Genomic DNA, 18,304 nt, shown 5'->3' with positions numbered 1-18,304 from the left:
CATTTTTAAATGTCTGCTAGTGCGGACTCCGTGCCCGTGGCTACACGCGGCACGAACTAGATAGTTCGGATTAGGAAGCCTAGTCCAAACTATCTAGTTCGTGCCGCGTGTAGCCGCGGGCACGGAGTCCGCACTAGTGGACATTTTAAAATGGCGGCGTCCGGCAACATGCAAATGAAGCCTGGGAAATTCAAATCCCGGGCTTCATTTGAAAGTTCGTATGACTACATTAATCACCCTAGTTCGAACTAGGGTGGTAGTGTAGACATACCCAGAGAGTATCCCGCCATATTCATTAGAGGTTGTTATTCAGATTAGTCTTAAATTTCCTTCTTTTAAATAGTCACTTCACTGGCTTCTGAGTATATAGAGTAAAACCTGTGTTATCTGGCATGCTTGGGGATTAGGGCGTTCCAGTTATCTAAAAATTCCGGTTATCTGAGGGTCTCATCAACCTAAGAAAAACCAATGGACAATAATAGTAAAACTCAAGTTTTTAATATTGGTAGTTTTGTGTGTGTGAGGCAGTTGGTCTCACATTTTTATTCTGAGTTAAAGATGATTAGTACTTCTTAAATAAAAAAATTGTAAGCCAATCTGGTAAACCAAGCCAGGCCTGTGCACCTGAAGATGTGACAGTATTGTGGCTGGGGGAAATGCCAGTTAAAGTTTTCTGGTTAACAGAGTGCTGGATAACAAAGGTTTCACTGTATGTTTCTGTATAAGACAAGCTTCCAGTCATTTCATATAGTGCAAACATCAACTTCACCTGCTCCAAGATTGAATGACTCATGGCAGTTTAGAGGAAGCTATTTTACCTGGAAATTGTATAAGACACTGTTTGGACATCTGTCCTATTGAATAGATATAAAAACATCCTGCCTCCCAACTAAATGGAATGCAGAACAGGTGTGTGCTAAAATCACAAAAAGCAGTATTCAAATGTATGTAAAAACCAAGTCAGACACTTCATGTGAAAACTATTAAGCAGAACATTAAACAGTGTCCATCAAAGAGAAAACATTTCTTCTCACAGAATGACCTTGAACAGAATGCAAAAGAGCAGAGTCTAAATGCAAACTAATCTGTTGATCAGAAAACTATAGTAAAGAACTGAATTATCAGACATAGATGAACGCAATTTGTTGGGGAAGAGTCAACATGGATTTTGTAAAGAGAAATCTATTGAAGAGAGGAGTCAAACAACATGTGGACAGGGTGAGCTAGTGGATGTAGTGTACCTAGATTTCCAGAATGCCTTTGACAAGGTCCCTCACAAAAAACTCTCAAGTAAAGTAAGCTGTCATGGGATAAGCAGGAAGGTCCCATCTTAGACCAGTACTTCAAAGACAGAAAACAAAGGGTCAGTTTTCAAAATGGGTAGAGGTCAATAGCTGTGTCTCCCAAGGATCTGTACTGGACCATATTCATACATTTTCTGGAAAAAGTCCTATTCTACATATTCATGCATTTTCTGGAAAAAGTATAAACAGTAAGGGGGGAAATATGAAGATGATACACGGCTATTTATGATAGTTAAGTCCCAAGCAGACTGCAAAGAGCTGTAAAAAGATCTCACAAAACTGGTGACTGAGCAACAAAATGGCTGATGAAATTCGGTCTTGACAAGTGCAAAGTAATGCACATTGGAAAACATAAGCCCAACTATACATATAAAATGATGGTGCTTTAATTAGTTGCTACCACTCAAGTAAATTGATCATGGATCTCTGAAAACATCATCTCAATGTGCAGCAGAAGAGAAAAAAAACAAACAGAATGTAGGGAATCTTTAAGGAGGCATAAATAATATGACAAAGAATCATATTGCCTTTACATTAAGCCCTAATGAAGTTCATCTGCCAAATGTACTGAACATAACTAAACTCTTGGTATTCCAAATATTCTCAGATTTGGCCTCCCAGTTTCGGTAGACTGCATCCCAAATTCTCCACACCACACCTTTATTTAGCACGAAATATTTGCAATACTATAAAAAATACTGCCAGTATATCATCATGGGTTTCAGTAAGAGTTGGGAGCCATGATAGCAAGCCTTATGGAAGCCTTATGGAAGACCTTTCTAGAACACTAACTCAGTGTTCCTAGGTCCTTCTGGGCAGGAATCTGGGCGGGGTGCAGGAGTCAGGGTAGGGCCTTGGGGATGTGGGGACAGTGCAGGAGGCTGGGGACAGCAGCAGTGAGTTGTGTGCAAGAGTGACGATTGGGAGGTCCCATCCTGCTGGGCCTTTTTTCTCCCCCAATCGCTCCTCTTGCCACCTGAGGCCTTTTCTCCTCCCCTCCAGTGCTGCAGCCAAGGGTCTGGAGGGATGGAAAGGCCTTGGGGAGAGGGGACTACTTACCCAGTGTGCTGGCAGGCAAGATGGCAGAGCCCCAGCACTGCTGGCCATTCCCTTGATGGTACGTCTGCCCCCAGTGACCACTCTCAGCATCACATCCCTCTGAACAGCCCCTCTCTTTGCATGTTATGAAAAACTGTCCCTTTCCTGGGGCTTCTGGTTGTCCTGGCACAACCAAACCCTGACTTTGCTTTATTTAGGATAAGAGGAAGCTGCATACCAAATTTGGTGAACATAGGTCTTACCATTTAGGAGGAGTTCTTGAACAAATAGACTCACCAACAGATGTGCAAACAGACAGATGCACACAACTCGAATATATATATAGAGAGAGGATGGCAGGAAGACTGACATCAATGGGAGTTAAATATCAACAAACATTTTGTACAATAAGGTCCAAAGAGAACAGAGTATACAGTCGAAGAAGTTCAACTTTAGCTTTCAATGAAATTAATTCTGGAAAAAGCACTTTCAATTACACACCCACCTTAAATTCAGGCTGGTTTCCTAGCTATTGTAGTCATAATGTACTGTTAATGTAAGTGCTGGTACTTTGGCTCATGAAAATGTTCCCCCTTGAATTCTCATTAGGTAATGCGGCTATTAGACAAGATTGAAATTTCCAACTCGGAACAAAACTCTCATTTAAAGACAGTCCAGGGCGATCAACACCATGAATTGCAACTTCTGGATTTCAAGTAGGTGCTGGAAAGTTTTTAACTGTATTAATGCACTCTGAATGCTGTAGTCTGAATGGTGTTGGCATGAAACAACAAAACAGATCCATCAATATATATGCATTCAACAATGCTGAGGGAAGACATATACAATACAATCATACTTTAAAAATATAGAATGGAAGACGATTGTTTTCAAAATGAAGCAACACTAAATGCCACCCCAGATGAAATAATCAATACAAAAGGCACTGTATACAGGGGAGAGGGGAGGGGAAAGGTTTGTAAAATGTGGTATTCGAGAGTTGTCTGGTTGCCTCCTGGTTATAGTCGGCCTACAACCCCCATCTTAAACCTGTCCAACACATTATCAATAAACTACAGCCTATACTGGAACAGGATACCATACTCCAAGAGGCTCTGGGAGACAGACCCATAGTCTCCTATAGACAGCCACCTAACCTCAAGATGATTCTTGCCAACAACCACAGGAAATACCACACTAATACCAACACTGGGACCTTTCCTTGCAACAAACCCCGTTGTCAGCTTTGTCCACATATTCATTCTGTTGATACCATTATTGGACCTAACCAAGTGAGTTATAAGATCAAGAACACATATTCCTGCACATCCAGAAATATAATCTATGCTATCATGTGCCGAAAGTGTCCGTCTGCTATGTACATTGGACAAACATCTCAGACACTTCGCCAAAGGATCAATGCCCACAAAACAGATATCAGACAAGATCACAAAGAAAAAACAGTTTCTTGCCATTTTAACCAGAAAGGACACTCTCTCAATGACTTAACCACCTGCATTCTGCTACAAAGACCTTTTACATCTGCACTTGAAAGGGAATCCTCTGAACTGTCATTCATGTTAAAATTCGACACTCTCCAAAGAGGACTGAACAAACACTTGAACTATCTTACCCATTATCAAGATAGCTTCCCCAATTATCACCTCTAATACCATTAACTCAAAAACATCCCACTCTCCCCACCTCTAATATCATCAATTCACAGACACTTACCTTCCTTCCTTTCCCCCCTCCTCTGCATCCCCCTCCTGTTCTGAAATGTGATTTGTCCTTTTCATATGTGTTCATTTTTTAAATTGTATCCTTTGGTATATATGGTTGTGACTATTTTCTTCCACTATTTGATCTGAGGAAGTGGGTCTGGCCCACGAAAGCTCATCATCTAATAAACCATCTTGTTAGTCTTTAAAGTGCTACATTGTCCTGCATTTTGCTAAAAAAGAACTTGTGAGAGTTCAAGACTCTCTGTGTTTTGGGGGCAGATGGGAATCTGGAGGATTCCCAGAAGCTGATAGAGGATGAAGGCCAAAAAGCAGAGATAGTAGAGAGAGAAGTCTTACATGCATAGAGAGGGATCTTACATGCAGAGTGACCAAAATATAGGATTCTGGGAGAAGAGAGCAGTCTCAGAGGTGAGATTTAGGCTAACAAGAACTAAGAAATCATAGCTGGGAATTGTGTCTATTTAGAGAGGCTGTATGCTTTAGATGTTTGTCTTTTTATGCTGCAATGTGATAAACCATCTTGTTAGTCTTTAAAGTGCTACATTGTCCTGCATTTTGCTTCAGCTACCCCAGACTAACACGGCTACATTTCTATCAAGTTCTTTTTTGTCTTTCCATATTTCCCTTTCTAGCTCAGTCTTGACTTATACTGAATTTCAGGGTTGGGAAACCATTATGGAGATCTGGAATCATTTTAACAATTTACTCAAGTGACTAAGACTTTCACACAACATTAACTAAAGCTCAGTTTTATTGATAAAAGATTAATTTTTCTTAATATTAGAGTGAATGGTCTTCTAAATGACCTCCGGGATCAAATTCAGGACCAACGAAAGTGGACAGAAACCCAGCTGAGGCGATCTGAGCAAGAGCAAGCCTACCATATAAATCAGTTTCTTAATGCAATGAAGGAGAGACTGGTAAGATGTTTTATCCTGGACTGATAAAATCAGTATCAATTAATAGATCTCCCAAGACTGATTACAAAAGATTTTTGTAATCTGTACAAAAGATTACAAAGATTGTGTACAGATTATGTACAAAATATTACAAAGATTTTTATATTCCATAAAAAATTCCAGACATTTAAATTAAAAGAAAAATTTTAAAACATTCCGCATGTTCTCAGGGTCAGGAAATGAAGATTTATTTTATTAAACTGCTTAAATCAAACTTCCAGCATAACATCCTTCCAGCTGCATTAGGGATTCTTTCTTTGCATCTCAAGAATAGTTCTGGAGAGAATATGGTATATTTATCTAACTTCTTCCTTTGTTTCTTACAAACACAAGACTCAGAGGTCTCTAGAGCACATGTGAGAGCTGTAGGATGTATAACATTTGTCTAGTCATAATTTCATAAATGTATTTCAGTTCAGAACCTCACAGTTTTCCAAATGTTAAATTTCATAGGAATAATAGAAATTGATATTTAAGTAATTCATTTTAAGTATAGTATAAAGCATAAAAAGTTTTTGAGCCTTTTGATAACTACATTCTACTTCAGGTTTCATCATCAAATACATTATTATGATTCTCAAAAGCAGCTATGATTTTGGGTGTGTGGACCACAGGACAATGTCCTTCAAAACAAAAATCATATGAAAATGTCTTTGAATTTGAATCTTGAACAAAATCTATATACATATTTTAGAGATTTGTGTGTGTCTGTCTGTCTGCAAATCCGTTTGTTCAAGAACTCCTCTGAAATGGTAAGAGCTAGGACCACCAAATTTGGTATGCAGCTTCCTCTTATCCTAACTTAAACCAAGGTCATCAGGGTTTAAGAAAAAATGAGGAAGAACGGCTCTTGCGCAAGGGGGGGAGGGGGTTTGTGCAAAAAGGAGCATGTAGACGGCTCCTTTTTGCACAAAAGCCTCTTGCACAAAAACAGACTCTAATTAATTATGCAAATGAAGTGCAGCAATATGCTAATCTGCACTTCATTTGCATAGGCTTTTGCACAAGAGAGATGCAATGTAGATGTAGCCCAAGGGAGTAGCCAGCTGGGGACAGGACTTATCATCTTGCCTGCCACCAGCCCAAGTAAGTGGCTCCCCTGTCCCAATGCTGAACCCGGCGGGGGTGAGGAGGAATAAAGCGTTGCCCGCCCCACCATTGTGGATCCTCCCTGGAGCACCACCGGGGCCCAGGCAACACAGGAATCACAGTTTGACTCTTCCCTCCTCACTGCTGTCCCAGACCCAGGGAGGACTGGTGGGAGACCTGCGTGTCCCTGAGGGGACTGCTTGTGGGATACTTGTGAGGCCCTCCTCCCCTATCCTCAGGCTGGACTTGGGCAAAGCCAGATAAGTGTTCTAGTGCTTCTATAATTTATTCCATCCAGTCATCTTCTGTACTAACTAAATCAAATGTATTTACATTCGATGATACAGTGCAATAGAGAAAACACTGAAAACATTTCCAGCCCTATAAAACACAGCATCTTTGTTGCTGTAGAATTTGCTGCCTCTGATACCAGCATTTTTGTGAGTGTTTTTTAGACAGCACACCTATGTGCAGTGCTATTATCTCTGTACAGAGGTCTTGTACAAAAGTTTTGCCAAAACATACAGAGTTGACATTAGCCTGAGCTCACAACACTACTTTTAAGTGAAAGAAATAGAGCAGAGCATATTTTTACACACCCACTCCCTCTTGAAGCAGCCAAACTGAACACAAAACACAGCTGGAAATGCTGTGGTGGGACTAGGTGAGACTTAGAGGAATCTTCAAAGCAGAACCTCAGAGGTGACAGCAGTGTATGTGGGGGATGTTCAATGCTATTCACTAAAGTTCCGATCTTTGTGGGAGTACTTGGCACCAGTGTGCTATGTAAGCTGTGACCATGAAAGATTCAAATACCACCCAGCTGATTGGCAGAGTTCCCCTCCCTTCATGAACCACAGGGCTAGCTGTATAATAGCTTTCAGTGGCTTTCTACTGGTGGTGCACATCTGCATATTCCTCAGTGCACATAAAAAGTTTTCCGTTAAAAGCATTTTTGGAAAAGCGCGTCTAGATTGGCCATGGACGCTTTTCCACAAAAAAGCCCCAATAGCCATTTTTGCGATAGGGGCTTTTTTGCAGAAAACAAATCTGAGCTGTCTACACTGGCCCTTTTGCGCAAAAGTTTTGCGCAAAAGGGACTTTTGCCCAAACGGGAGCAGCATAGTATTTCCGCAAAAAGCACTGATTTCTTACAGTAGGAAATCAGTGCTTTTGCGGAAATTCAAGTGGCCAGTGTAGACAGCTGGCAAGTTTTTCCGGAAAAGCGGCTGATTTTCCAGAAAAACTGGCCAGTCTAGACACAGCCAAAATGTATTCTGGAAAAAAATTGAGGGAACACTGTGTGGCACCACTAATAATCAGGCTATAAATATGTAGCCAACCATTCCATCCTACTGTCTAGACTCAGCAAATTTTAAACATAGGATACTATCGCTTATTCTTCACTCCGAAGCTGTATGAACTTGAACACAGAATACATGTTATAGGTTGGAGTTATTTAACACGTTCAGAACAGCAGTAGGTTATTCTGGGAAATGACTCACTTCATCAGCCACCTGTATACAATTTCAATATTTGTACATGCAAAGAGATTGTTTAAACCAACACACTACACTCTGGTTAGGTTTCATCAACACTGCACGGTTTTTAAACATTTTAATTAAGAAGCAAATTCTGCCACTGTTCCTGCTACCGTACAGGGCCCCCTGGCAGTGAAAATGTGCAGTTCTGTGTAAGGCCTGGGGATGCAGACCATAGTGTGACTCTGCTGTGATTCACAAGGATTTTCTGTGCTGCCGTGGGGCAGAGCAAGGTAGGGGTGGAAGAAGGCAGCAGCCACAACTCCCTCCCTTCATGTCCCACAGTGGCTAGCTGTATAATAGCCTTCAGAAGCTATTGCACCCATTAGGCTCATATGTGGGGAAGAATTTCTCTCCATGCCCTGATGGCAAATCTACTTTTGCTATTCAGGCTAGGTCCTGGTCTCCGGATTTGCTCCTTAACATTTAGCAGTTTGGTTAGGAAGCTTTGTGTGAGATAAACACATTAATAGAGAACTGCACTGGAGTTTCCAATCAATTATTCTAAGGTGAAACAGACTAAAATACTGGTTCTTAAAAAATGCCCTACACCAGCATCCATTCCACCTTGTCTTAACCCTCTGGTGTATGTGGGTGGTGGTGGGGAATTGGAGGATATCTTGTAAAGACACATTTATATAGTTAATAGTGTAAGGTCAAGAAGCCTAGTTTCACTCTTTCCAGTCAAGAGACAACTTTGTGGTGAGCAGTGTAATCCTCTGAGGCCTTCTCTACACTGATGGCAGGATGCAGGGTAGGTAAGGACGAGTAAGGCTCTGATAGGGGGAAAGGCTCCTGCAGATCTCAATGGCAGGCAAAAGCTCCAACAGTGGGAAGCTGCTAGAGTCTTTCCCCATTCCCAAAGCCTTTCCTTGCAGTGGGAAAAGGCTCCAGAAGACGGGAGATGCTGCTCTGCAAAACCCAACAAGAGTACATGGCATGGGAGGCATTGCTTGGGGATTTAGCTATGTAGGGTATTTACCATAAGGTTCTAGTGAGTCTTTACTCACCTAAACAATGCCTCACCGTGTACACCAGTGTGTGCACTTTATAGACTGCCATAAGTGTAGATATAGCCTTATTTACGATGGAATTTATATGACGTTCACATGCTATCTATTTAAAAGGAAACAGCAGAAAAGAAACTGGAAGAAAACATGCAACTCTCACTAAAGCTAGAGAGCACCAATAAATCACAGCAAAATGAAATGGTGCCGAATCAGGCAAAAAATGATGAAAATAAACTGCATGCAAGAATTACTAGATTTGAAAGACAGATCTGGAGCGAGCTGGAGGAAATCCAGAATGAATATAGATCTGGTAAGAAGGGTTTATTTGTTATATCTGTACAGGACTTTATCTTGGTCCCTTAGAAAGTGCTTCCTAATCAAATGGGAACATACTTCTTTCTCAGTCCCATATAGTTGCTTTTTTTCCCAAATAGGTTTTCCCCTACCTCGCTTCAAACAGACATTACAATAGGCCACCAGAACCCATTACTCCAGTTTCCTTTTTCCATGGTCTTTTAGTACAGGTCAAACCTCTCTAGTCCAGCACTCTCTGGTACATCAGTATCTGTGATCCGGCATGATTTTCATTAGTCAAATGTGCACCATGGGTGTGGCCAAGTTTCCTGTAGTCCCATAAAGTTTGTTTAGCACTTCCAGTCCTAGCTCTCAGTCTTCTGTGCTGTTAGTTAGCCCTAATTTACCCCTAAATGTCTTCTAAGAGCACAGCAAGTAGTGGAAGTATTGATAATGCTGCTATACAATATTGACTTCCTGTGGTTCTGCAAATTCTCTGGTTCGGCACAGGTCGGGTTCCAAGGATGCCAGACTAGAGAGAGTTAACCTGTGGCTTATTGCATGAGACCTAAACCTGCTTTCAAAATGTAGCATTTGGGTCTGCATCCAATGGTGAGAACCCTTTGTGCCATCATCAGGAGGCTGCAGCCCTTCCATTTGGACAGGAGCCCTTGCTATTGAGATCTTAGCTTGGTGCTGTGTGGCTGTGAGTATTTCCACGTAAAGTAACTGAGACCAAAGGCCTTTTGTAGTTTTAGCTTGCAACAATGAATGGCACAACACAAATCTGTGCACAGATAATTAAGCAGGCCAACACACAGATACCTGTTCAGTATTCTATGATGAATGCTAGTGACATCTGCCAGTTCATTGGCAGACCAAATTCTAACCTAGAAAACCCTTCACGGATTTGCATGTGGCTGCCTCAGAGACCATCTTGTAGTCCACAACCTAGCAAGGCAGGATCTAGAAGGATGATGCAATTAGAAAAGCCTTGAATTAAAAAAAATGCAGGTGCTAGAGAACAAGCTCCTCAGCAAAAAGTCCTTGGTTGCTGTGGACTTTGTGTCAGAGATCACCTTGCTAAGCCCAAACCCAGACACATTCAAATCAAAATGCAAAACCCACCTTTTCTATAAACTCTGCCCCAGTAACTGTTTCTTTCCCAACTATCTGAGGGGAATGATAAGAAATAAGAATAAGGAGAGAGAGTAGGCAGAAAGGCAAAAAGAGCACTTTCTTTCTAATATGCTGTCTCAATAGCTGCTATTAGTGCTTATACACTGCAGTGACAGGCACCTTGGAAATGTCTGAAATGTGAGAGAAATCTGTTTGGATTTTTTATAACTTTAAATACTCTTCAATTACTTGCTTAAATCATATCTGAAGAGGTGTAGTGATCAAATGAACTCCACATTGTCACTTTTTGGCTTTTGAAATTGGTGTTTAATCTGGCATGTTTCCATGTCGGCACTTTATTCAGCAGGAAACCATGGTTAAGATATTTTTTAGCAATAAAATAAAAAAGTCTGTTCTGCCAAACTGAGCAAACATCAGAAAGGATTAGTTGGCAATTTGAGAGACCCTGTAATTTGCAAACTAGGATGGATAAATCTGTTAGCTGTTCAAAATCTTCGAGTCTTTGGTTAACCGCAGTATAAACAAACATTATTCATAAATAAGCTGGGATGCTTTCAAGTTTGTCTGTTTCAGAAAAATACCTCTCAGCTCCAACCTCTTCCTTTAAATTTTTACTTAAGTACCTATAAGGCCTCCATAAAAGCAGTATCTGAATTCCTCTTTATATTGTCTCAGAAATGTATGTACAATTTCCATCAAAACTATCTTTTATTCTTATTGTTACCACATAGTATACTATAAAGTAGTGTCTACTTCAAGTGAAGACTAGCTCTCCTTCAGAATGATTCTCAAATGTTGACTTTCTTGGCATGGATTCCAATATTTAGCATCCAAGTGCTTGAAATTAAATACTTGTATGTATCCTGATGGGAACTATTGTCACTGTCTGAGGTTGCCACCTATTAACAGATGATAAACTGTCAGAATCAGACACCAATCTTAATGCAGTGGCATCTGTGATGAAGCACACCCCCAGTCCCAAACTGGAGAGGTCTAATGAGCTTCTCTGGGTTCAATCCCTATCAAATAGACACATTTGCCCACTGTGCCAGTTGGAGAAAGCAAGCTGAAGGAGAGCTGGTCACAGGATCGGATGGCAACCAGGAGGGATGGGGCCACACGTCCCGAAAAGCAGAAAGCAAAACAGCTGACAATTTTCTATTGCCCAATGACTTACCAAAACCACAAAAGGTTTTAAGAAGGGGGAAAGGCTCTGCCTATCATAGTGTTGATGGCTAAAACTATTAGGCCCCATAATTGCAACTGATAAGAGTGTGGGATGATTGCTGCCCAGTCACTCAACTCTCTTGACTTCAGGAGGGGCTTCTGTGCCAAGTACTATGATCTCCTGACACACTATCAATTGCAGGAGCAGCTCAATACCATAGGGCATGTTAATGTGATTAGAGAATTTCATGGGTACAAAAGTCATGATTATAAACTTAAAAATCAGTTACTGGATAAACAATGCATTAGCTATGCTTTCAACAGTGACATGGCACAGCTGGACCAAAAAAACTTCAAGAACAAGCAGGACTATAATTTTGTTGTTTTTGGACAGCATATTGAATTCAATTTTCATACCTAATAAATATGATGCAAGTTCCGCTTCTATTTCTATAATTTTCGGAGCATTGCCAATGTTTGGTGCAGCCCAAAACACAGGAAGACATGATTCCAATACCCTGGTGGTTGTCATTTCAAAGGCTCAAGTGCCTCCATGACATGCAATAAAACAGATTAGTTTATTAAAATAGCCTTAGCAGGTCTAAGATTAAAAGGTAGCTATTTACTGCAGAGTACATAAAAGCCTTTGACCATAAATTAACTAAATATACCTATTTTTTCTTTCTCCAGGATTTCAGTCTATTCATGAAGCTCTCAACTCACTCCAACAAATACAAGCAACAAAACTGAAACTAGAAAAAAAGAAATTCCAGAAAGACATTAAAAAGATACGATGCAAGATAACTGAACTTCAGGAAGACTGAAGCTTTCTCAGCATTTGCAGTTGTTTTCTCAACATAACCAGACTGCAGGCTTAAACACTGAAACAATGAAAATCTTATGTCTCCAAAATATGTTATTCCTATGTTTAAATCATATTTTATAGTAGAACCTTCATAATCTATTGCAACACTAAAGAAAATCAATTTTGGTGATTTTTTTCTGTTTTAATACATTGAAATTAGGTGAGTATCACAAGAAAATACAGTTTAAGGACTTACAAATTTGAAAAGGATATTTCACAAAAAGTTAGCTCTTATTCGGGTATTTTTAGGATCCACTTGTCCATTTAACTCCCTGAAAGTCTTAAGTATAACAAGTTCACTTCTAGTCTAAATTATGCTGGTTCTACATTGGTACATTTTAAAATTAGGCTTACTACATTTTCTCAGTACTGCTCTATGCTCATACTTTCAGCCTAGTAATATCAAGTGGCAGTTGAAGGAAGCATAATAATCCTCATCTCAGTCTCTTGAATATAGCAGAACATTTACGGCAGCGTAATTTTGGTTGGAAATAAAAAGAAGTTGAGTCATCCAATGCAGCTAAGGAAACTGGTGCACGTGATAGATCAAAGGTAAAATAATGATAATTGTCACATTATCAGATATATGGTATCTATTTCCAATCTGCTTTTCCAGTTCATGGGAAAAGGGTGATAGTAAGAACTAGGTTCCAGATTATTAAAGTGGGTAAAATGGAATCTTAAACACATATTTATGTGCTTCAACTTTAACAAAGGAAACAACCCGGAGATATGTTTACCTGGTAATTCAGGCTCCAGGATTCCAAGACACCAGTACACACTAAATACCAGCCCCACTAATGTCAGAGACAGTTCTGTAGGGTTGATTGAGGGAAAAAATTATCATAATTCAATTGTGGTAGATACTATGGTACGGTCATTACCTCTGGGACCAATGCCTGCTCTCTCCAGCAAACCCAATGGGACAGAACTTGGATAATCCTAGTGGCGCTGGTTTTCTATGTATGGCTAGGACAGCACACAGGGAAAAATTCCCCAGGAAGGGGCTCTTTCAGCATAGTTGTGAATGAGTCTCAGTATAGATAACAGGAGAATTCAATTCAGTAACAAATATACTTTTCTTCCTACAAGAAAACCTTTCTTTTCAGTGGTATATTCAAAAAAGCTAGAATCACAACAGGAAATGGTGTAAAGAACATAGTGACTGATGTCAAATGCGTTTCTTCTGTATTTCAATTTTGGTTTGACTCACCTTGAGCCTTGCAAATAGCACTCTTATGAGACATGTGTCTGCACATGGCTCTGATCATATCTTGGCAAATCTTTAAAATCAGATCACTCTATGCATTTTCAAGGAATCACAGAAAATCTAGAGCCACCTGGAATCCTAATATATTTCTACAGACCCTCACGCAGCTGTCTTCTGAACTCATCCTATAGGTTTCACATTATTCCCTACTTGTGATGTTGACAGTGGTAGGTACCATATTGTTACTGCATTAACCACAATGTTATGGTAAAAATAGGGTCACCACAAAATTTATTCCAAACCAGCAACGTGGATCACAGATGTTTGAACAGCTCCAGCTCATTCCACACAAAGCCTGTAACAAGGGGAAGACCATGCAGGTTTGTAGACTTGAGTGGGAAAAGTTTCCCCCCCTTCCTCAAGTCTCCTTTCTGCTCTAGCATGACAGCACATGTAATCTTGTCCAAAGCACTGATTTTCATTGTCAAACTGCTAGCTTGACATAATTTAGAATTTAAATGTCATATGAATTTAATGTGCTATATGAGCTTCAGTATTGTTATTGCTGAACGGGCAGTCATTGTGCAAGATGACATGTTCACAAGCTTCTAGCCCTCTTTTCCTCCTCTTTGCTTCTAACCAAAGGTTCCCAGATGTTCACAGCTTCTCCTCGTTAGTTGGCTTTGTGGAATGCACATTGATCTGGATAGATCACCGGGCAGGTAACAAAATTCAAGGCCCAATCTTGTAAGTTCACATACTAGAAAAATGTAGAACTGGGCCTTACACAATTTCTTAAAAAAATGTGGGCTAAAACTATAGCATTAAGTTAAAACTTTACAGCATTAAACCAGAAGAGATTTCAGAGCTATAGACAGCTCACAGTACTTTGGACGATTAGATGGCCATAACCCCATTTGCTGATCAGGTGGAGTTAGTTAAGTTTACTATTGTTTTTGCCACTCTATACTGTTAGTATTTATAGTAAGGGGGTTACTATCCCTCACAAATGCTTTACTTTCATTTAAATTATTACAGAATACATTATCGATTTATATATAAGATCAGTGTGCTGATCATGTTGTGTGATTTAAGTTTGTGTGAAACAATGTTTGCATAAGAGAAACCCAGTTGGTAAAAGTATTATTGAGCAGAGGTATGCTTATTACAGGCAAGTAGGAGATTCAGACAGATAGCCTATTAAGATTTTTTTTAACAAAAAAACCTCATTAACTGATTTTATTTCATGTATACATTAGAGAATTTAAGTATCATGAATTATATCCTAGTACCATTAAAGGCAATGGGAGTTTTGTCTTCGACATCACCAGAGTCAGGATTTATGATATTTCTGCTTTTGAGGAAGGTGGTATGCACCGCTATCTGGTGAACCTGTTTTGTTGGATGAGTGGACTTTTTTTATTCCCATCTCTACCACTCATCTTGGCCAAGTCACTGCATCACGCTGTATCAATTTCCCCATATGTAAAATGAGGGTACAGCTTGCCTGTATTTGTAGAGTTCTGTGAGATCTACAGATGAAAAGTGTTAAAACCTGTCCAGCCTCTACAAACCCCGAATTCTTTTGCTCAGGACATAAGAGGCACTTTGCATACCCTAATATCTGAAGGATGTACATTTCCTTTGTCTATTTCTTGAATTTAATTAATTTAGCTTAGAGGCTTCCCTTAATAGTTTGCACATCATTTTTACCTCTCATACCTAACTTCAACATATATAATAAATTACTTGTTGATAAAATTAATGTATTAGCAATATCAACTAAAAGTTTCTTCTAATTCAAAGGAGATTGCATGGGTACTTTGAAAGTAACTTTTGTAATCTGATAATATGCTAGCATATTTTGCATCATTTTAATGCATGAACATTTTTGACAGTCATATGACTTATTTGGAGTGCTGTTGCAGTCATGGTGGTCCCATGATATGAAGCAGACAATTGGTGAGATAGTATCTCTTATTGGACCAACTTCTGTTGGTGAACAAGAAGCTTTTGAGCTATACTGAGCTCTTCCTTCAGGCATGGGAAAGATACTCAATGTCACAGCTAAATACAAGATGGAACAGATTGTTCTCTGGAGACCGTGGTTCTATGTCTTATTACAACAATCTGTAATCCACTAACCCTCCTTGTCCTATGGCTGCAGAGGTGGTAATTGCCTACTTCATCTTGAACTATCTCTTGCAACATATTTTAACTCTACATGTCACCTGTTCCATCTTGTATTTAGCTGCAACATGGAGTATCTTGCCTTGAGCTAAACAATGCCGTATAGCGTAAAAGCTTGTCTCTTTCACCAACAAAAGTTGGTCCAATAAGTTATTACTGAAGCTGCACAATTGATTATTAGCCTTAATTTGACTGCATTCACTTTCCTGTTCCCCTACCCTGACATTAGAATATACATGGTCTTTAGATTTACTGGCTAAGAGAAGGTCTAACATTCAACTCAGAATTGCTTCTCTGGATGTTTGCCTTTAATGTGATAAAACAGGAAGGAAGGGAAAGGCAGAACTAGTAGCTACAGGTAAAAAAAACCTGATAGTTGCAGCCTTTAAACACATTCCTGCATAACAATACCTTCCCAGTCAGCTCTGGTGATCTTCCCAATACAATTTGTAAGTGATGATGCTGAAAGCAAGCTGGATAAAGACAAAATAAGAAGGGGCCTGAAAGTGGGGGAAATAGGGCTGCACTGAGCTCTTGGTATTGGGAACAAACACTGATTGGAAGAATGGAAGACCATGTCATGAGGGCACACAGGGGGAAGGGCAATGAAACAGAGGTGGCATAAAGAAAGCTTGTGGAAGAAAAAAAAATGGAGAAATGTAAGGAATCCAGTAGGCCACAATGTCCTAGTTAGGGTAATTATTAAAACCATAAATTTTAATTGAATTACTGATTAAATCATCTTATAGGATTATTGCTAAAATGACAACTGATATGAACCATAAAGGCATGGAATTCACAACACTGTTTAAAAAAATCAGAGGAGACAGAAACAGGATGGTGGCTAGTAATAGTATAACACTAACACTACGTGATTTATGTAAACAAGTTTAAGAGTTGGATCCCTAGTCAGTCCCTGTGGACTTCAGAGGGATAGTGGGACCCTAGAGAGAAGCAATTTTTGTTTTTCCCCAGGAGCCACATATCTGACCAATCACCTTAAGAAAAACGTTTTACATGGAAGTTTATGGGAGAAGGTAATAGAAGATCCTCACCATTTCTCCCTTCAGTAAGTTAAGTGCAACATGCTACCTAACCTGTTCAAACTTGAATATTAGCACTATATACATGCAGTATACAGTAAATGCCTAATTGTTTTCAACAAAACACTCAGACTAGATTCATTGCATTTTTAATTATATGTAAGTACACGACAGAATTGCATCATGTGTCAAGAATAGTTATCATGATTAATCCAAATGAGAAGTCAACAGCAGGAGTACCAAAAAAATAATAAATACAAATTGCCATACATATTTATAAATATATACCATAGACCAGATCATTGTGCAAAATCTCATTGTTACTTATTGATATTTTCCTTTCCAGAGTATACTGTGGAAATCTGGTTCTCAACTCTGCAATAGGTTAGGATGCAGACAATTTTTTTTTATTCCCACCTCTACAGATGGAGTTGCAGATGTATGAGAGTCCCAACTGTAATATAATGAACATTATAGAAAGCTTAGATTTTTGCGAGTTACAACAGTCAGGAATAACTTAAATGTGAATTTGCATACTCTTGACGATTTAAGGCTTTGTTTCATATAGTAGGAACTTGTTCTACTGTACACTATTGCAAGTGTAAAATAACAATCACTGCCCATGTGAAGAGCAGGAACATGCTGTAAACTCCAACGGGGGAAAAGAAGGAGGGACTTTCTGTTGCAGCAGCACAACATATATTTATCAGTGAGGAAAAATACAAGTTAAATTAAATGAGTTTTGTCTAAATATAGGAAAATGATGGCAGTGGCCATCTGAAAAAAAATTAAAGCAATTTGCTTTTGTCTAACAAAAAACGATTTTCACTTAAACGGATATGCCAGGGGGTGATGTGAATTAAGTTTAATCAATTTCTTCCGGTTGCCTATTGAAAGAAATCCATGCTAGGCAGATGCTGATAATTTCTTGTCTAGGTCCAGAGCTCTAGTATCTCCATTAACTTTGGCATTTGCTACAAGCGCCTGTCGGAAAAATTAAAGAAAAAAAACAGTTATTTATGATATCCAGATATTTAAATCTCTCCTATTCAGCTCCTGTAAAAACCTAAGCCACCAAAATATCTAGAGATAAATGGGATATTTCAGTTTTATGCAACAGTTTACGTAATACCTTAAGAACGAAATTGCAACCACAGTAATGAAAGACTGAGGCTGAGATTCAATTTTCCAACTAGCATGGATAAAAATCAACGATTTAAAAAAAAATTAAAAATCTGGTTTTGTTTCAATTGGATTTTTAATGTTTTTTTAAATCGTCAGTAAAATACTAAATTTCTGTCACTTAAAAATAACAGTTGAAATTAAAACTTATAATAAATATGCTACACCTACTCTTGCAATCTCATAAAATCAATTAATAGCTTTAGTGTGTCCAGCCTAATTACCAGCTCTTGCTTCTAAAATGGTCTGGGCTTTTAATTTGTTTCTCAGCAGACTAACATGTGCAAAGACAAACATTGGCTGGACAGGATTGTTTTTCATCTGTGCACATGTGGGCCAAACACAGCAGAATTAGTTAAATCATTGCTTAAAGATAGAGACACAATATATAAGAAAGGATAGACACAGCACAGAAAGGAACAGTGGAATGGGTTGGAAAACAAAAGGGAAGATATTCAGCGCACACACAGCTTCCTATATTCCCCTACACTTCTGCCACAGAAAAACTGCCACAGCTTCTGGTTGTA

The 18,304-nt window shown here is 39.2% G+C and overlaps 2 protein-coding genes across 5 annotated transcripts in view; one reads left to right on the top strand and one right to left on the bottom strand.

Annotated features, from left to right (window-relative positions):
- FAM81B (family with sequence similarity 81 member B) overlaps positions 1-12,111 on the top strand; it is a 62,117-nt gene extending 50,006 nt beyond the window's left edge. For both annotated transcript variants that reach the window (XM_075932121.2, XM_075932120.2), the window contains exons 6-9: positions 2,952-3,058; positions 4,872-5,007; positions 8,804-8,996; positions 11,978-12,111. In XM_075932121.2, the coding sequence (XP_075788236.1) occupies positions 2,952-3,058; positions 4,872-5,007; positions 8,804-8,996; positions 11,978-12,111 (570 nt within the window). The remainder of the gene's footprint in view (positions 1-2,951; positions 3,059-4,871; positions 5,008-8,803; positions 8,997-11,977) is intronic.
- Positions 12,112-16,727: 4,616 nt separating this feature from the next.
- Positions 16,728-18,304, bottom strand: part of SKIC3 (SKI3 subunit of superkiller complex) — an 88,247-nt gene continuing 86,670 nt past the window's right edge. For all 3 annotated transcript variants that reach the window (XM_075932110.2, XM_075932108.2, XM_075932111.2), the window contains exon 41: positions 16,728-17,579. In XM_075932110.2, the coding sequence (XP_075788225.2) occupies positions 17,502-17,579 (78 nt within the window). In that variant the 3' untranslated portion in view covers positions 16,728-17,501. The remainder of the gene's footprint in view (positions 17,580-18,304) is intronic.

Source organism: Pelodiscus sinensis, chromosome 6 (assembly GCF_052426305.1).
Source record: "Pelodiscus sinensis isolate ZL-2025 chromosome 6, ASM5242630v1, whole genome shotgun sequence".
NCBI lineage: Eukaryota > Metazoa > Chordata > Testudines > Trionychidae > Pelodiscus > Pelodiscus sinensis.
The sequence above is the reverse complement of the archived record's forward strand: the minus strand, read 5'-3'. Positions and strand labels throughout refer to the sequence as shown.